Source organism: Ictalurus furcatus, chromosome 17 (genome assembly GCF_023375685.1).
Source record: "Ictalurus furcatus strain D&B chromosome 17, Billie_1.0, whole genome shotgun sequence".
Taxonomy (NCBI): domain Eukaryota; kingdom Metazoa; phylum Chordata; class Actinopteri; order Siluriformes; family Ictaluridae; genus Ictalurus; species Ictalurus furcatus.
Window position 1 is genome coordinate 13,252,506 of NC_071271.1, and position 21,486 is coordinate 13,273,991.

Here is a 21,486-nt window from a genome sequence, read left to right on the forward strand (position 1 = left end):
TCACTCTCTCGAAGCAGATGGCCATCTGCACGATCATATTCTAAGAGAGAAGCGGAGGTGAAGCGGCTTAGCTCCTTCCCTGTCCACTGCACAACTGTAACTATCTCACACGTCCTTCCTGCTCAGCTCCCAGTACTAATGAACCAAGCCCCCTTGATTGCTGATTTTACGCTTTTCGGACCAATTGTGAGCCTCCATAGGCGTGGTTTTGACAGCTCCGGCCAGGCCCAAGGAGAGGGGGTGGACAAGAAGGTGTCGGAAGCATTAGCAGCAAGAAAACATGTCAACAGAATAAAATATTAACCAATGACAGAAAAGCAGGGGAACTCCCTCCCACACGTCGGAGCCGGGCGGGTCAGCGCTCATTCCTCAGCCGCTGCACGGACACACCAAGTCGATTAGCTTCTCGCTTTATAATCACGACGAGACGATGCCAGCCTTGTCAGAGCCACCAAATTCACTTCCGATGCACTGGAATCCAGGAATTACGATTACTGAGGTTAATTGTTGCGCTCTCTAGTATTCAACCTAATCAATAAAATGGGTGCTAAATACTAAAATAACGCGACTCTAGTGATAGACTAACATGTAGCCTACTGCTTCCATCGGAGGAAAGCACATTTCCCATCGGGCGCACGTGTTTACAAACATGTACAATTATTTGGGCGTTAGAGCTAAACTAATCTAGTCTGTTTGCGATCCCAAAACAAGACCAATAAAATGCTACAGAATAAAAAAAAACAGCTTGATCCGTAGGCTATTAATTGATGTAGTCGCACAGGTAAAATAGGAAACGACCCGTTTGATGTGTTTATTATTATAATATCTATTTGATCTCATCACTAACCTGGCGAGAGAGGAGGCGACTTATAAAGCGGACACTGGCACTTTAAATGCAGCCCGGGTCACTGGAAAACACAAGCCTTTATGCAATACAAAGACAAGACGAACGGAAGGAATATGAAGACAGTGTAAAGATAAGTTTGGTGAGTGGCTTCTTCTTGTTGAACCTGCTAATCTGATTCATATCACTGAATGACATGCCGAGCAGCTTGTATTGATGGGAGATTTCAGCACATCAGCATATCTACAGCACATACTAACAGCACAGCTAGGTACAATTTTATATGTGCTCGAATTAATCCTTGTTTCAAGCTAAGCACTTAATTTATGGTCCTATAGTTATTAAAATGGGATTTTTAAAATAAGATTTTTTTTAAAAAAGCATTTTGGGGACAAATGAGTAAAGGACCTCTTTTAAATATTTAACATGTATTTTCAACCTTAGGGAATAATACTAAAAACAAAACCTTGAGTGAAGATGTTCGTTGCAAAGGGTACTATATCGTTAGGAAGCAGTGCGCTAGTGGACAGGGGATTTCATTAGATACGGTGTGTTGTACAGTCGCTTGGCGCCAGTCGGCTGATGGACAGCAATAAGAAATGTCCATTGGCATATCGATCTTAAAATGTTCAGCAGCATGGTGTGTGCTTTTCTGTTCAAAATGTCAATGCTGTTTATTACTGATAAAAACTTTTTTAATGAGTGAGTCATCAGTTAACAGCAAGTATTTTCCAAAACAACCCCAACGTCAGATATCCCAAACAAGGTCTGTTCTCTCTTCCTCAGCAGCTCCACCGCTAAAACGTGTGAAAGAGTGCGGCAACCAGTTACTAGTGCTTCCAGTTAACTCTTTAGTGGCCCAGTTATTAGCGACACACACACACACACACACACACACACACACACACACACACAGACAGACAGACAGACAGACAGACAGACACAGAGACAGAGAGAGAGAGAGACAGTGTGTTATGCATGCAAATTAACTCTAATCTAAAGACTGCAATGTGTAATGCGGATAGAACATTTGTTTACAGATTATTAGGTATGTAGTAACGTTAAATCGGTGTATTAGATAAAAGCTATATAAAAATTCATAATAAAAAATGAGACACTTGACAAGAGTAAATAAAAATAAAAAAACACTACACAAAGTTTGATTGTCAGCAGAAACGAATAGATTTATTCATTCGAGAGATTATTTATTTCATATTCAATGGATTACTATTTGAGATGCAACGTAAATAAATATATTTACGATTTGCGAAAGCAACGGGAAAAGAAAGCACACTAATTTATTATTACATTTGAATATTTAATAATGTTCATCAAAGCGGAGTTAAGTGTCTCGCAAAGAGTCTCAGAGATACTTGTTGCTGAAATGCAGCATTTTAACGAATGGCGACATAAACCTTGAGCTGGATTGTGAAAAAAAGATGTAATAATAACCTGGAAATACAATGTGAGAGTTCTGCATGCTTAGCAAAACGTGTACTACATGCACTTAGATAAAGGTGAATCTATCTAGTGGTGACGACAAACATACAATATCTGAATATTTTAATAGCCTATTTACCTAGCCTATCAATATATATATATATATATATATATATATATATATATATATATATATATATATATATATATATATATAGCAACTATCTAGGTTACATTTTTTTGTACTTTTATGAAACAACAAAAATACAAAATGGACATTTGAGCTACATGGAATAATAATAGTAAGGGATAAGTATGTATTGTATTTAAAATAAATTGGCATAGGTTAGATGAGATATAACAATCAGAAGAAAAATGATGGAAACAAAGAAACGATTTTTATGCTGGTGAAACTGTAGGCTAATGTGTGATTGCACCTTGTCCGTTAATATTAAAATGTGAACATACTGAAATTTAAGACAACAATTAGACCAAGTTTCAATCATTTACACACAGAGACTTAGCGCAGATTTCTACTTATTTTTTCTTTCTACAATTTTCAATAAATTGTAAATGAAATGAGAAAGACTAATTCATAGGCTGTAGGCTAATTCACACTATATTGATCTTAATTGTTTAAGTCTAACCACATGATAAAGAAGCATTTCTCTCTCTCTCTCTCTCTCTCTCTCTCTCTCTCTCTCTCTCTTTTATCATACAGTCGTTGGATTTGGCGGCAGTGCAGTGATCTGTTCATTAGGGCCTGTAAGCGCTCCTTTCTGCTGAAGTGTTTATAGGCTAAAGGGAGCCGCTGACTCGCCCTGATCAATAGTCTATGTTTGATCTGTGGGCTTTAAACTGCGACACATGACGATTTCAAGTGGAAGGAGATTAAGCACACATGGGAACGGTAATGGTTTTCCATGTATATACTTAAGGAACTAATCACATCAACAGAGTCACTGCAATTACGTCCCGATTTATTTTTCCTAGGGCCTCGATCCTCACTCACACACATCCAACCCGACGAGAATGTAATCAAGCGCTGAGCCATTATCACACATGACTTCAGAGTTGTTCATGCTGGAAACTTTGCAGATCCGCTGCTAACAGTCGAATCCCCGCCGTTAGAGACACCATTACATGTCTGAATTACGGGCTGAAGTAGCGGGTAAATAAGAGGTGTAATGACGAGGTGGAAAGGCTGGAAAAGAAGATAATGAAGTGAACAGTGCTTTCACCAACGTTGTAGTTACATAATAAATCATGTTACGCCTTATTTGCTCGTGTCAGGCTTTGTGTTTTTGAATCCACTGTTTGTGTTTAATTCTATAAATAAAAACACGACATATTAATATTGTATTAGCATATAATATTATAGACCCTGCAGTAACTTCTTGGATTCTGATCTTCAGGTCTATATGACTGGTTTCACAGCCTAACTCCTTAAGAAGCGCTTTTCTTGTACAGCCGATGACGTTATCAGTAAAATCCGGATTCTCTACAAAATTGACTAAAACCAGTTGTATGTTACATTTAATTTAAATATTTAATACACTATAATACAATACATTTTGCTTTAGTAGTGAAGTCATGTTTTACTAACACACACACACCCACACACCCCTATATCTATATAGATATTTATATATCATATATATTTTTACACACACACACACACACACACACACAGTGGTTTTTGTTTTTTGTTTTTCACACGTCATACTAAATGTTCTCAGTAGAATGCACGCACGCTAGCTTACAGGTCTATTAAATGGACTCTTTTCTGTCTTTCTTTTTCACTTTTACATGATTGCCCCTTCCTTTAATCTTTTCGCCATCTCTGACTGAACCTCTGCATCATCTCTCTTGCTAAATTTAGCCGCTAGACTGAGGCATTGGCGCCAGACCGTTTAAGACCTGTCAAAGTCCCTCATATTTCCCCTTGTCACAGGGATCCCACCGGCCAGCAGCGCCAACTCCTCCTCTCCTCTCCTCTCCTCTCCTCTCCTCTTCTCTTCTCCTCTCCTCTTCTCTTCTCCTCTTCTCTTCTCTCCTCTCCTCTCCTCTTCTCTCCTCTCCTCTGCTCTTCTCTCCTCTCCTCTGCTCTTCTCTCCTCTGCTCTCCTCCTCTCCTCTCCTTTCCTCTCCTCTCCTCTGCTCTCTTCTCCTCTCATTTCCTCTCCTCTGCTCTTCTCTCCTCTGCTCTCCTCCTCTCCTCTGCTCTCCTTTCCTCTGTTCTCCTCTGCTCTGCTCTCCTCTCCTCTGCTCTCTCCTCTGCTCTCCTCTGCTCTCCTCTCCTCTCATCTCCTTTCCTCTCCTCTCCTCTCCTCTGCTCTCCTCTGCTCTCCTCTCCTCTGCTCTCCTCTCTTCTCCTCTGCTCTCCTCTCCTCTCTGCCCAGCTCTCTGTTTCATTCAACTCATCCATGTGTATGATTCTTCACATTTCGGTATTCTTAGTTAAAGACTTGAATCTGCTAGCAAAGTACTTTAACACAAGTAAAAAACAATAAGGTCGCTGTGCTCAGGATGTAACGGTGCACAACTTGTATTATTAGCAGTTGTAGTAGTTATCAATACAACTCTCTCTCTCTGTCGCACACACGCGTGCGCGCGCACACACACACACACACATATGCACACACGCAATTTATTTTCTCATATTACAGGTAACAGGCTTAGTAATGTGACCTACCGACTAATGAATTGATTAGCAGGAAGCTCTGTAGGCTGAACATTGAGTATGCCGATATAAAGCGTCCACTGAGAGCTTCTGATTTATTGCTGTTTAGACGCATTAGACTACCAACAGATATGACTTGCATATGTCTATGTGAGTATACTGTACGTCATGTTAAACGTACTTACAGCACAAAAGCTAAATAGGCCCAGAACTAGATGATATCTTCAAAATACAACACACTGAAACTAGGTTACCATGAGTAGATAAACAGGCTTGAATGTGTTCACTTATCAGTTTAATATGATTGACTTTTGCTGAAGTCCTGTCCTTTCCCTGCAGGTAACAGCTGGGGGCGCTCTAATGACCCCTGGGACAATGTTATAGCTTACACACCACGCACTGCCAACATACAGCCTATGAGGACCATTTACATCTCTTATCCCATTCAGGCAGTTAGGTTACACCTGTTTGAGAACATTATGAGCACATTTGAACTATAAGTGAACTGTATATATTTGCAAAATTTCAAGAATAATACAAAATAATTGTAATCTAATATAACCAGAGACGTATTAACATTTAATAACATTTAATTTATTATATAATGTTCACTCAGAAATGTATATATTGGGAACAATAAGTAAGCAAATACCATTAAAGAAAATAACACGAGTAATATTTAATTTCATTTATTCTCGGGTGTTTAGCAGAGCTATTCCCTTCATTTTAAAATATAGCTTCGTAACCTCGCTGTAGTCGTGGGAGTGCAAAATACCGTGCATTACTAATTTCTCCAATTAATAAGGTTTAAATTTGAAAAACAACATTTTTACTCTCCTCTTTTTGATAGGTTACACAATACTGCGTGCGGGTTGTTGTTGTTGTTTTTTTTTTTTGGGTCATCCACTATTTCATGGAAAAGCACTCAACAGTTTTCCTCCAGATCAAACTAGAGAAACCTGTCAACATAAAACAATAAATATCTATAATGGGCACAAATAACACAAAAGAGCTCAACGTCTCCGTCGACAATAACTGATCAATATTCGAAACGAATCGTGTCATATTTTCATCGTCTTCAATAAATAAGATGAAACGGAATCCGATTTTCTCTTTATAACACCTGCCAGAAAAGTCTCAGTGACTAACAACACAGTAATGCGCGCTTTTCTCTACTCATACACAAACACCCTAGCTCACAAAAGATTTCTCTTAAAGAGTCGTCTACACGTTTTTAAAAATATATTTCACATTTTGAAATGTACATTAAAAATACATTATTCTTATTTCCCCAGGACTTCCAGTCTCAGTATCAATGCGGCTCTGTGCCATGACATGCAACAAGTGTTCACCAGCTTCCAATCCGATGCTAATCAACCGTTTTATATATTAATAAGATAATTCAATTCTGTTACCTTTTTTTTAAAAAAAAAAAAAATCCGACTATAATCCCATCCATTCAAAGCGATATTAGATTTATAATCTCTCTGTAATGTTTAGTCAAATTGCGGCATGATGTGAACGCTGCATATTCAGATGGAGATTAGAAATGATTTCAAGAAATAAAACGTTTCGCAACTAGCGATTCATTTAGAACTCATTTAGCGATTAGTTTCTAACCAATTCTGTTAGTCTTAGAAGAGACTGACACTATATTATTTTATTTCAACATCTTCTAATAGTGTGATTAAAAAAAGCTCTTGCGTACAGGCTGATGATCAGAGCGGCACAACGCGCATTTTACACACACATTATATTTCTCTCAAGACCTGAAACAAATAGCACAATAACTCATGAAACTCATGAACTACACGAGTCGATAGATGAAATGTAAGCATTATTTAAAAATGTATTAAATGTGATTTCAGTTACTTTGTAATTGTGTAATGAAGCGTTTTAATCAGCCTGGTCTGCATTTATTGAAGCAGAAAGCTAGTTATTATTTCTCTCCTCGAGCTCGGAACAAAAGTAAACGAAAAATAAGGCTGCAGTACTTAAAAAAAGGGAGTAAATTCTGTATAAAATATGAATGAGACTTATATGCAAAATATGTAAATTGCATTCAATTACAATATGTCAATTATTTATATATATATAAAAAACCAATGCGGTAGATGAACATGTCATGAGCTCCATTTAATTGGAATTTAGTGAAAGTGCTAAGCTTTATTTTTGCACGTTAGTTTTACCGACAGTTTATTAATAACTTCTTCATGAGCTCACAAAACAGAATGGACTGCTTTGTGCCACACGAAAAGATTCTTATTATCGATACGTTTACATGTATAGATTTGTAATATGATAATTTTGCAATAATAGCTTTATATTACTGGTCTCCTAAACAGTGAACTCAATGTTAAGAGTGTTCTGTTATACAACGTCCTGAGGCAGTATTTATTTATTATTATTATTTTGCACTTGTTCAGCATTTTTTAAATATTGAGACTGAGAGGCTGTGCCAGACCCCTCGGATTCAGGAAAAGTGGATTTTTTTTCTCTTCTTCTTCTGAAGGTCAGCTTAATGCCAACCATGTTTAAGCTTACTTATCTGCCCTACACAATTTCAAGCTGCCACTCTGATTTATAGTAGTCACCCAAACGTATCTTCCAAACAGAGAGATGACAGTGGACCAGTGGAAAGGAGAGAGAAATCCTGCCACCTCTCAACACCTGACCCGACATGATTCTGTGTGTGTGGAGTGTAGGACTCACTTCCAGGGAACTTCTCAGCCATCAGTGAACTCAGCTAGCAGACGGCGTACAGAGAGGCTTGTACGTACGTGTGTGTGTGGGTTTGTTCCTGCATGTCTGCTGCTCATCTGTTCAGTGCACAACAGGACATCTGCAGAAAGGAAAGATTCAACTTGTTCCCTTGTGTCATATATCTCAGAGTCCTTATTGATGTACAGGTGTAGAGGGTTTACAAGAAGGTTCTGGAATCTTATAATTCACCGAAGCAGGGAGTTGAACATAAAATAAGCTTTTTAAAGATAAGATTGAGATTTTTTTTTCTTAATTTAGAATTCATCTTGTACGCCTTCATCACCTTTCTAGGAATTCTTTACACACGTTCGTAAAATGTCTGACTTTTTTTAAATGACTCAATCATGTTTAAAATGTTTTCATTTACTCATTATCTCACAGTATATAAGAGACCGTACATAGTGAGCTTCTTTAGCCTGTATGTACCAGATGTTTGTGTTTATGAGTGTTTATAATAAAGATTACTCTTATGGAGAATTATCGGCGTTGTCACTGGTTTTGTGTATACGTGCAGGGTTATTAGGTGAGGTTCTAAAGGAAATGACGCGGTTTCTGACTATAACATTACTGACAATATTGTAATTTGAACACATTCCTGTAAATCAATACCATGCAGAAGTCAAAAACATGCCTCATTCCTCCCTTGATTGTTTAAACAGAATTAGATCACAAAGGAGTGCAACTTGATTAGAGTGTTAAAATATCTCATAACAACTGAATGGAGATTTTAGTTTTTTCTTTTGTTAAACGGTCAGTTAATACTAAAACACACACACACACACACACAAAGAAGTAAAAGAAGCTAAAATAATTGTTCACCTGTTTAGGTTTGTGGAATTAAGAGAACACTGGAACAAGTTGTAATACCTTTAGAAGTACAGCAATTGAACTGAAATGTAAATGATTACATAGTTTCTAGCTTAGCCTCTATGCTTGCTTTATTTATTCTCTCTACATTCTGTCCCAGTTCAGTACTTGGTATTGACACACAACCGTACATGGTCAGAACGAACAGTTCATCCTTTAAAGTAAATAGACACAAAACAATGTGCATTTGACAGATCATTTCAATTGCAAGGATTTATATTCGACAGGATTAAACCAGTGTCGTTCAAAAGCATATTACAGTTCACAAAAAGCATGTGCAATGCATTCATGGCAATATAGTCATGCCAATATTGACCTTTGTAAATCATTCAGCGAGTGAGGCCAGCAATCCCTTCCTATCACATGCACCTCAGACTTGCTGCGTGCACTACGCTGTCCAGTCCAACCATAACAGCTTTCGTTACGCCGCAAGCTGAGCTGAAAGCTATTACAGCAAAACCTTCATCAATATCACTGGAGTTTCTTTATGTCCTGTCATGTCATGTTCTGTCTAGTGCAGTTCAGTTCAAGTGAATAGCTCCTTTAGAAAAGTCATAAAGAAGTAAAGCGATATGTGAGTGCATGCATATGTGTTTGTTCAGAGAGATAGAGGTTTGCTATGCAGTTATTAACTCCCTCTAAACATGACGGTACACAGACTTCACACACCTAAAAAGATGCTGAGTAAAGATGTTTGACAAAGCAAATCCTAAAAATTTATAAAGGAAAAAAAAAACACTAAGGGGCTCATTTATTAGGAGACAATTAACCCTGCAGTAATCAGTCCATTTAAAAGGCTAACATAGGTCATACAGTGCACACGCCATAACAAAGCCACTCACATGAATGGAATTTAGTCCAAAAGGTAAAAACAAAACAAAACAAACCAAACCAAATCCATTCATGGACGTAATGGAACAGAGAATCAAATATACAGAGAAATTGTTTGTAACATTATAACAATTATAACATGACTAAGCAGTATTAGTCAACATTTGCAATCACTAATAGTAATCTAAGAAGAAAAAAAGTTTAGTTATTTTTCTTTCCCCTCATGTAATTATATAAAATACTAAAATAGATTGAAAATACTTTTTGTCTTGAGATATAAATGTAATGTTTTTGTATGATTTTGTATGATCGTAAAAGGACATTTAACGGAAATAGAATTGGACGTAACACAAAGGCAAAATTAAAATTCAGCAACAAGTCAAAGAATGTTTGCATAAAAAGCAGTGTGTCCTGATCTCCCTCTTAAACGCACACTAGCAGTCAAACACTTGGACACATCTTTTCGACACGTTTACTGTTTTCTACAACTAATAATGCAGATAATAACAAGTAAAATAACACGTATGGAATTATACAGTGAGCAGGAAACGTGTTCGAAGATTCCACTATTTTACACGTGAAATTCTGAACTTGTATATTTCCGATGAAGCTTTGCACACTCCTGGTATCTTCATGAAGGAGCTACATCCATGAGGCTTTTCTTCAAATTTCCCAACAGGCTGAGCATTTGTTCTAAAAGTAAACTGTGGTTTTGGGGAAACTATTTCATTAAAAATAACACAAAATCAAAAATACTTATTAAAATTACACCTTGATTCAGAAATACATGTATACATGGGCTTTAACTTCACTATTTAACTTTGCCATAGAAATAAATTTCAACTAAAAGCCTTTATTAAAATGTCCTTTTGCCAAAGGAAAATACATATTCAATCTAACGTTTCCAAAGCTTTGACTGAGAGGGAATCAAGACACATACTACATGTTGAATAACAAACACATACATGAAGTTATGGCTTGAATACACACCAATGCCCTGTGATATATTGGCATGAACATGTCTCTACTGCACACAAGACATTTTTGAACTAATCAACGTCATGTATTTGAGAGAGGGACAAAATGGCAGCTGTGAAAGCCTTTACACAATATGCAGGAGCTAAACTTTCTTCTCTCTCTCTCTTTCTCCACATAAGACATGTTTGTTACACAAGTAAGAATCAAGTGGCACATTTATTGAAAGCCTGCATGCACGTCTCGTCTGCGTTTCCACCCTGATTTGAAAGGATTTTCACTGATCTTTGCTCGACGGTTGGTTGGGTGGAAGGAGAAGTCAACATTGCACACAACAACATCCATCCGGACGGAAAAAGGGAAGCAGATCCCTGTGATGGGATAGAAAGGTGGGACTTGTCACAGAGGAGACGTTTCTCTAGGGGAAAGCTGTGGGGTAAAGGCTGAGTGGCTGGCTCTCGTTGGTGGGCAGAGGAGAGCGGTAACCTTCAAAGTTACGAGGAATGCTGCCACTTGTGGAGCCCGAGCTGTTACTCAACGTCTCGATACTGCCTTCTCTCTGCAGTTCCGCTGAAAGACAGAACAAGACACAGATAGGAAAGAGAAAGCGTGGATGGAAAACACAAAGAGAAAATAAACAATGTCTGCACATGTAAATTTACACACAAAGGCTCTCTCGTAACTATGCATATTCAGCCTATCAGCTGCCGGGAAATATGAATGTCTATTTAAAGGCAGAAAGAGTCTATAAAAGTGTCAAATAGGATTTAAATTTATATGTAATTTACTGAGATAATGGCTTTGATAAATTTCTTTTAAGCTGAGTGGCAAGAGTGATTTGATGTATGAATGAGTTAGTTAATATTGTCACATGCACCATCCTAAAATGATCCACGCCTGCAGTCTTATTACATATTAGTATACAGATTTCACAACTTCAGGTAACTGATAAAATTGATAAATGGATAATTTACTAAATGACAGTGAATATTAATTTGATCTTTTTTTTTTTTTAAAGAACTAGACAATTATTTTTATGCTAATTTCAAATATGTTACAATATGGGATAATTCATGTGTGCTAGAATGTAAATGATCTGAAAATCATAAACAAATATTAGCTAAACCTTTTGTATGTGACAATAATTTGGAGCCTCTGTTATGTTACAAAGTGATGGAATAATGAAACAAAGCTTGGATTATTCCACACATCTGAGCTGATCAGGTGTGCAAGAAAATAACTACAAAGGATGAGCTACACGTTAAATTAACTATGCTATAAAGGTAATTTAAGTAGTTCTGTCTGAATGATGTACATTAAGGACTGGACATTATTTATTTTTACATACACAATCGATTACGTTCAGAAATATTAACTCAAAATGGGCCAAAAGAGAATCCCGTAGAGAAATATTAATTTTAGCAGGTTTAAAAAGCTACGACTGCCCACATTTTATCTCTTAAACATACGTTAGACAGTATACACACCCAGTAGAATCAATTATTCACATACTAGTATAATATTTCTTGATGTATTTCATAGACATTTATTACATAATAAACTGCCAGCAATTAATACCAGCTACCAGGAATCTATAAATAGTCTAACATAATTGAACTACTTATTTTGTTATGTGTATGCGTATATGTGTTTTGAAATGTTTCCTATGTTTGGTATTCTAATAAGGAGTTTAAGCTTGTTTTGGACTAAATCAGACCAATGTGAAATAACACAAGTTAGAACCGGTGTGAACTGGTGTGATCTGATTATGGGACACAAGCATTTCTATAGTTTAGCATTATACCAACTACAGAATTGTATTCTCTTGTAGATTAACAGATGCATAATGCTTTATTACAACATATTCTCTTGATAATGTTTTCAGTAGAGCCATAAAAATCATCTTAATATTACTGAATATATTCAAAAGAACATGCCAAAAAGCTACATTGAAGTGAATTAGGAGAATGGTGTCAGGTTGGACGTGGCCTCATGACCCAAGCGGCAGGTTTAGGAAAAAGCAGGGTGGCAAGGCTTCGGGTGGCTAAATTCCACCGGACGATATGTGCTCAGCAGGGAGGACAGTAAGGGTGTGTGTTTGCTTTTGTGAGAGTGCACCATGCACATAACCCCATGACAGAAGCTCGTAAATCCCACACTGCTGCCTCAAAGTGAAGGGAGTGCACAAGTGAAGTGACCACAATACTGTTTTTCCTAATGCTCGATACAAACATGCACTTAAACCTTTTGGTTTAAATATACACCAGCTCCAAGACATCCTGCAACCTGAGAGCGATCAGATTGAGCCTGCAGCAGGTCATGTCCAGTCTCCGGGCAGAACAGCACGGAGCATGTGCGCCACAGACGGAGCAATCTGGAGTGGAAGGTATGTACCGGCGAGGAGTTTTTCAATGAAAGTAAATAATGCTGTCGTAGATACCCACACAAGCACTCTCAACATTGACACTTTACATGCAACAGGCCTCTCCAACACATTCCACCATTAAAAATGATTTGATTCACTTCCAGTATTCATACCACTCTACACATGCTCTGAATTGATCTGAAGTAAAGACACTTGCTTCAATAAGACTATAACAGAACATTTTGGCCTCAGTAGAAAGGTCTAAATTTGGCAGAAACCCAACACTATTCATCACTCTGAGAACATCTCTTCAGTGAAGCATGATGGTGGTAGCATCCTTTTTTTTTTTTTTTTTAGCATTACCTCTGGCGCCTTGCTTAATTTCTTTGTCTGATTTATTTTATTTCTTCAAATGACCCACATGACACATGTACACTTCTATACCTCTGCTGCATTCCTCTTACAGTAATAAGATGGCCAAGCCATGCCACCTGGTGCCGTTTCAACCCAGAATCCTCACTGGATCAGCAAACCAGGAGCGCCAGTGTCACAGTGAAACTGGACTTTCAAGCTGATCGTTAGATAAACCTCATACACAAATGCTATATAACATGTCTTTAGCATTTCATGTAAAATACTCATACAGAAGTGGTGTTCTTGGGTAATGTAGAAGTCAAGCTGTCAGGTTTACAGTTTAAATCCATTTCACAGTGAACCGAACAGTTGGTCCTAGGGTGACCTGGCACTCTGCAGGTCATGCAGCAGCAAAAAGAAGATTGGGAAACCAGAGCCAGCAAGCCTGCATGTATCCCTTGTCTCCTCAGCATGCTTTCTCCTGATTCAGAACACACTGCTGCAGCTGGGGGCTTGTGGTGGCCAAGACAGATTGAGTTGTGCATTAGGAAGAAACGAAACGGGGATCAAAGTAAACAAAAAGCCCTTAATCAGGCTGCTGGGTCTGAGCAAATGGCAGTGAGAGAGTCTGCCTAATTACTGCCCTTACTATCAAAGAGAGAGAGAGAGTGAGATTGAGAGCAAGAGAGCACGACAGAGAGAGGGATTGAGAGGGGGGATGAAGTCTGTAACCCACACCAATACTATACTTATCCCATCTGATTGTTTTGTTTTGCACTTTAATCTCAATGTGGTGCAGCTGGCACTAGTTAGTGCTCTCACGTCACGCTGTTCCTCAGGCCGACGCCGTCATGGCCTTTAAGACTTGGGCACAGACACACACCTTGTGAATGTTGCTACTGCTGCTCAACGCTTCACTGCTCCCCGACTCCCGTTACCCACTCCTTCACTTTCACCCGACTCTCACATGAGGTTTCTTTCTTTCTTTTTTTTTTAAAATAAAGATTGATTAACTTGAAAATGAAAGGTGTATATGGGTGTGGGTGTACATAGGTGACACCATTTTCCAACCTTAAAGTACAGGAACTGCCAAAGGGTTACGCCAACAAGTTATGAAAACAATCAGGCTCCGACACTCAGGCACCATCCGCCATAACACAAGGGCAAAGAGGCAAAAGTGGAGAAACTTATTAATAAGAGCAGAGTCTCCATATTTCAACCTCATTAAAGAATACTTTCAGGGCTGGACAGGTAAAGGTGGCAGGACCCTCACTGCACCCACTGAAGCCCGCTTTCAATTATACCTAATGAAAACCTAGTGTAACCTGCCGTGCCCTAACGCACTCCAGCCTGCAGCTCAGAAAGCCGCCAAAAGGCACATTTCTCATATTCTCATTAGAGCCATGCTTTCTCGTAGAGCCATGCTGACTGAGTGGAGATAACGCAGGAGCTGCAGGGCTCCTGACATTCCTGCATGTGGACTTTTTGAGTGAGGAACATCTACATGCATGCAGGGGCCAGCATCAGTTCTGGAGGATGGAGAGGTCAGGAGGTCAAGCAAGAGAAGAGACAGTACTAGTGGCATAAAAAAAATACAAGCACTACATCCTGGTACAGCATACTGCACACACGCACATGCACATACAGGTTTGATGGACTATAGTGTAGTACTGCTCCTGGCTGAACACAACAGAGTGATAAGTGCCAGCCCTCCCGACACAGCATGTGCAAGTGCACTCTCAAAAAATATTCATGTAATTTCTACCTGAACCAGGCAAAGCATTAACAAAGATGTGAGAACAGCCGTAATTACACAGACCAATTTTTTCACTTTGTCTTTTAGACAAGAACATTAGATAATTAGTGTGGACTGAGAAGGATTTTTTAAGGGTGACCGCAGAACATATGATAATCCAGATCAACCATTTTATCAAGATTTCTATCCATAATATGTGCTTGAAGTGATTAACGTAAATGAGACTAACTAAAACCCAAATTTGTAATTTCCTCAACTTGGAGTTGTAGAAATTGTAACTCAAGTTAAATAAAACGAAAAGCTAATTAAGATTTACAGCCTCCTAATATATACACACACACATATTGACTGTGACTGATGCTTTAATTAAATGACCAGGAACACTAATGTATACAATGAGCACTGAAACTTGTCAAATTAAAATCTGTAAATTCTACTGAAATAAAGACTTATAGCTGGCAGTGTAACTGACTGAACCGCTTTAAGCCTGAGACTCAAATCCAGGCTGGCAGGACGCAAGGTTCATGCCATTTACAATTACAAATCACTCCAGCCTCTGGCCTAAGTTGTGTTTTGATTCAATTAGTTGATGTGATCGTTGTCTATAATCCTAAATATGCCTTTGATTAATGAGTGCAGTCAGCATGCTAGCTCCAGGGCTGGGATCTAAAGCGTCCAGTGGATAGTGGTGATGACCAAAGCTTAGCTTATGCACATATACAGAGATTCCTCACACTTCCTGTAGCCCGAGGAACAGCGTAAACCTGCACTCAGCTGGACTTTCACTAAGAACAGCTTCAGTTCTCACACTAACCCAGCTCACATTAACCTAGAGAGAGCTTCAATTTAATAAAAGGCACGGTTAAATCTGTACGCCTGAAGCACATTCAGAATGAACAATGATGCTTCAAACTCAAACACAATTTGTGCAACTGTGACCTTTCTGTAAGCAGATCCACAATCAATATTTTATTCGTGGTAAACGGTTTATTTCTTAAAGCAAATGTGTGCTGTGTGAAAATCGAGAGAGGAAGAAATGTAGAAAAAAAGGCCAACGGAAAGAGAGAAAAAGCTTTGTTCACAAAAAACCCCCCACAAAAAACAGTGTCTTTTCTCCACAGGTTGAGGCCATTAGATCCAACAGTGCTTCATATGAGGAACAGTAGCAGCACTACCACTGCGTTCCACTTGCTTTCTTTTAATGCTTTCCTAGAAAGTCTGCTGCACCATGCTGCTCAGAATTTGATATCTAATATCATTAGCACATACTGTACATCATACACATGCTTCACCAATGATCTATTATTAATTCATCCATGTAGGAATAAAAATAGTTATAACTTAAGTGTCAAAAGTCAGCAGCAGTACATGTGTGCACTATAGTAGAACATACTCATGGCAGCTAAAACTGGACTCCAATCACAGTTTCATTGTACCAGTCTGAAATAATGCTTCTGTCCATAGTGCAACAAAAACCAAACACTTCCATCTAACAAAATGAGTTACTGAATTAAATCTGTATTGTAGGGATATAAATGAATATATTATTTGGTATGAACAGATGATGTTTTCTAAACAGATACAATTACAAATAAGAATGGGAGGAGCACTAATGTTTCATTTTGTTGTTTTTTTTTTTCGGTTGGAGGGTGTGCATCAGGACCGGGATCCTGAGAAACACAACTATTAAGTCACACAAAAGCAAGGCTTTTACTTTAATGCAGCTGCTAGTGAGTGGGCAGATATGGGATAATGAAAGACCAAGTTCATTAACATGAACATTCATTCATTCATCTTTACTAACTCCCTTTTCAGAGTTGCGATATTTATATTGTGGGGAGTAGAACCAAGTAAATTTGTTAGATATTACAGACAGGTATGAACAAAAATGAAAAATTCATGAGCAGGATTTAAAAAAACAACAACTATGTGCACATTTCTAGTTGAGACCAGTTATGAACTTGAGTGATGTAGAACTGTCAGAGACGGATCTCACGAAAGGCCACACCCAGTACAGCCCAATACAAATATGGATATGGATATCTGGAGCACTACAGACATGCATGTACAGATAGTGGTGGTGTTTCATACCGCTACTTTCTAGAAACCTAAAACTGCATTTCAATATTTCTAAACTGAACTTGCTCATGACCTCCATGTCAAGAAATTATACAAACAGTTCCTCTTTCACTACTACCATCTTCACCAACAGCGCATAATCAACTATATTATGATAGTCAATGCAGTCATATTTCTGAGTGTATTATATTATACTGAGAGGAAAGCAATTGACCGGATGTTACTGGGCTGGAAAGATGACACTATCCGCCACAGTTTAGACATCAGTGACATAGCAACAGCAAATTCACAGTATTATACATGCATACAAACACTGCCCTATAGTACATATACTAATGTAGCTTGTAGGTCATGAAAATCTATACTTTTCTGATAACTTTATTGCATTTTTTCTTATATACTTACCTACATTCATTTTGTTATTATTCACACCAACCCTGACTACCTTCATCTTCCCCTTTGTAAGCCATTAAACATTCTGTCTTGTGGCCTGGTTGTCATTGTTAAATAAATTTGGGAACTCCTATTCAAATCTGAAACACAGATATATTTTATAAGTGCTTGCTCTCTCTCTCTCTCTCTCTCTCTCTATGTTCTGCCTTCCTTTCACTTACTCTCTTTCTCTCTCTTAAGTCCCACTTTCTAAGAGCCACTCCCTTGAGCAAGCTGTTAAGTGCAGTCTCCAAAAAGCCTATCAAATGCATTGTTGCCATCCTTGCTTTTGCTTCCTCACTTCTGAGGCTGTGGTGTTGTCAGTAAGCCTGAGAGAGGAACAGAGTGGCAAAGCTGAGATAAATGATACAATAAGATCTAGTTCCATGACGGGGTAGAGGAATGTACACACAGTGGGAGAGGATGTAGAGGAAGCTGTGGCATCATTGGATGCTGAAATAATTCTTCACCATCTCACTCTGTCACTGCACATTACACTCAAACTCTTGGCTGGCCAAAGAGTGTGACCCTGGAATGAATGGGCGAGTGCTGAGGGGAAGAAATAATGATGGTGCTTTCTCTTTTCACTCTCCACCCCCCTCACCTTTTAGTCACCGTGACAAATGATCAAATAATATTCCCGAATAAAGGATCTGAATAACTCACATGGACACAGTGTGTGACATTAGAACATGTACCATCCGTGTTAGCCTCAGTATGTACTGTAAGTCTTAGGCCAGAGCATTAACTGTGTTTGAGCTGGCTTTTAATGAAAAATGATTATTTTCATAGCTCACAGTCATGGATTTAATGGTGTTATAATGTCTATGCATGAATGATTCAGGAGGAATACAAGTAGCTTTAGAAACCTTGCTATGAATTTTAAAGTTTTGGGGGAAAAAAACCAAACAAATTTGACCAAATTCTGTAGCAAATATAGCCTTAAATATCAGAGAACTGCTTGTAGTGCAACAACCTAAAGCAGGTTAAAGTAGGTCATGAGCCATGTGGCCTAACGTTAGCAACAACAACCAGTGCCCTAATCAGCAAAACAAATGTCAACTGTGTGAAAATACTTTACATTAAAGGAAACGTTTTTGGAATTAATTAATTATACTTTATATTAAATCGATACATTTAGATTTGAATAGTGATTTTTGTATGAAAGCGTATAACTGAATAGAAAAAGCCGTGGTTTAAGGCATGTATTTTTTTTTTTTTAAGTGAAGTGCTTTAGTTAAAAAAAATTCACTTGAAAGCTTAATAGTTTTTAAAGGGAAAAAATATTGGATGTGTATCAATAATGGCTGATACTCAAGGTTTCAGCATCAGTATCAAAAAAGAAAAAGTGGTATCTCTGCTTACAAGGAATGCTGTCCACTTATTATCACTAATTTAAAAATCAGAACATGCACAAACAGAAGACACAGCCTGATCACATAGCGTCATAATCTCTGACAAACTGTTTATGTCTTCAGGCTCTAGCAGCAGTTGCTGGGTCTGTGGTTGTTGTTAGGAACACAAAGGCACTAGCATGTCACATTGCGCCTCATAAGTGACGCAAAAGTTCTCCATTTGTCCTCCAAGACAAATAAGACATTTGAATATTTCTGCTTAGGTCGGTAAGTGCCTGATTTCCCTATGCAAATATATGCTGTGCAAGTCTACATATAAGTGCTCTACACTAAACTTGAACTTTAATACTCTATCTCAACTCCAGTATAGCACAAGCTTCAGCAGCAGGCTGAAAGAAACCGGATTAGCACCAGGTTTGTTTGTGTAATCTATCATACGCGTTGTGAAAGCAGGCGCTGGATGATTGATTAGCAGCGTGCTAATATCTTGCGTGGCGGGCGGCTGGGCCAGTGCACTTTCGGCTATGCGTTATTGCTCTTGAGATTGCTATCTTTTGCTGTTAAAATGAGCACTCACTCAGATAATGGCCCTCCATTGCACAGATGAATAAGTGTGACTCAGTCCAATCTAAATAGCAATATTACCTTCATCAACCAAAAATGGCAAACAAAATGGAGGGTTTCTCAAAGCCAGGCTCAGAAATTGCTCATGCTATATGTTTGATGAGCCCACTTAGTTATTAGGAGGAGATGATTACGAGCTGCCGTCATGTTAAACAGGACATTCATGTCATATTTGTGATAAACTTTTTCTTTTATCTTTTAATATTAGGCAGCCATGCGAATACGTCACACTGAGATTTAAGATCTAATCTTTATTCTACCAAAGATTACTCATGGGTTTCTCGGAAGGATGAATTAATCTAGCAAACACACCAGCTGCTGGCTATCACCGTATATTAATACACAGCTGACCGGGACTTTATTCTGCTTCTATATATGTCCCAGTGTGCCAGAGTGTCTTTGCCTGCATTGTCCCAAAAATGTCATTGAGTGTCATTCAAGCGCACTTTTAAAGCAGCACTTGTAAAGCTTTCCTGACCACCGTGTCTGTCAAATGTAAAGTACATCCTTGTCTTCGACCAGAGGAATAAAAAGAAGAAAAAAGAAAGTGGTAGAATTGGCAGTTCTTTCATTTCATTGTGGATTGCATCCAAAGCCTGCCTAAGCACAGCTCAATCACAGCCATGCTTCAATAGCAAACCAGAGCACTGAGTCATGGTCATCTTGATCATTGTAGAGTGGCTGGAAAATAAACAGACCTTCTCGAGACTGTTAGCAGACTAAAACAGAATTTTGGCAATGAAGCACGTCTTACTAACTGTTAGAACTTTGCGCTATGTAAGTAATAAAACATGCTGGGGCGTGCTTTTCTAGAAAAATAATCAACAGTGGAGTGGTGTGATGAGGAAGTAGAGTTACTATTACCACCTCAATGTTGATTATTATTATTTTTTTTAATCAATTACACAACCACATGTTGTACATTCTACCCATTCACCGTTACATTTAATGTTGCATGACAAGTTAGTTCCTATTATCACTAATAATAGTTATAACTATAATTATAGTTCTAATGATTGTAATTAAGAGATCTATAGTAATAAGTTTCTTACAGCCTTTTTTTCTCTCACTCTCTTAAAGAGACAAAAAAAAGAATGCAGATTGTAATGTTATAGTGAAACTTCAAAGCCCTCTGTCCTGAAGATTTTACCATGTTGGACAACTTTACCTCTGACTGTTACAAAGCACCGACACTGGAGACTCCTTCCAAAAATGCTAAATAAATGTCCCCTGACAAAATTTCACATCATCAACAATTACACACTGTTTTTAATCCACTTATATAGAACATCTGACATACAAGTTGTTACAACAGAAACAACAATGTAGTAGAATGAGTTCATTAATGCAAACCTTTCAGCCAGAACTACTGTCAGAGCTGCTGTTACAGAAAATGAATCAACCCTTAATGACCAATCCTGGATCAAGCCTTCAGCAGTGCTGTGGTATAAGAGTGTAGTATTCCCTATTCCAGTACAAAAATACTGCAAGTAAAGCAGACTGCAGCCTAGTGGGGTGTGTGTGTGTGTGTGTGTGTGTGTGTGTGTGTGTGTGCACGCACGTTTATAAGGAGTGTATACTTATGTAGGTGAAGCATATATTTTCCCACTAACCTTCAGGCATGACTGTGTGAGTGCCTGTCTAAGTGTGTGTATGCATGTGTGACGAACTTTCAGTGTTTGTATGTATACATGTGGCCATTTGTGTTCACCTACGCGTGTCCATGCGTGTCTGCTTGAGAGTCTGTGTGTGTGTGTATATGTGTGTGTGGAACTCCCCTGAAGGAATGCTAAAGGATGTTCTGGGAGAAAGACTCTGTACTTGAGAACCGTCACAAACATCCTCTCAACAAAGCAGCCATTGTGGTGTGACCTGCTAGGCCAGTGTAGGTTCTCTGTCAAGTACACAAAAAGGCACTGGCTCTCGTAAGTGTTAAATGGAGCACTCGCTGTTAGTTCAGGGAACGAATCGCATCTTCCTCACTCCTTTCCATTGCCATCTACCGACAGCCCAAAAGCCATCCTTCCCCTACAATTACATTACTGCAATTCACCTCACAAAAGTACGACTGCAAATATGAACTGAAATGATTAAGATTTCAGAGAATCAGAACCATAGC

At 38.4% G+C, this 21,486-nt stretch overlaps 1 protein-coding gene and 1 long non-coding RNA gene across 5 annotated transcripts in view; one reads left to right on the forward strand and one right to left on the reverse strand.

Annotated features, from left to right (window-relative positions):
- Positions 1-191: 191 nt before the first annotated feature.
- LOC128621008 (uncharacterized) lies at positions 192-8,552 on the forward strand. Its single transcript, XR_008388217.1, has 3 exons — positions 192-986; positions 3,006-3,194; positions 7,582-8,552. It is a non-coding gene; the product is annotated as an uncharacterized LOC128621008 (long non-coding RNA).
- Positions 8,553-8,641: 89 nt separating this feature from the next.
- The window catches only part of bcas3 (BCAS3 microtubule associated cell migration factor), a 221,795-nt gene continuing 208,950 nt past the window's right edge, over positions 8,642-21,486 (reverse strand). For all 4 annotated transcript variants that reach the window (XM_053646445.1, XM_053646444.1, XM_053646443.1 and 1 more), the window contains one exon: positions 8,642-10,972. In XM_053646445.1, coding sequence (XP_053502420.1) covers positions 10,821-10,972 — 152 coding nt within the window. In that variant the 3' untranslated portion in view covers positions 8,642-10,820. The remainder of the gene's footprint in view (positions 10,973-21,486) is intronic.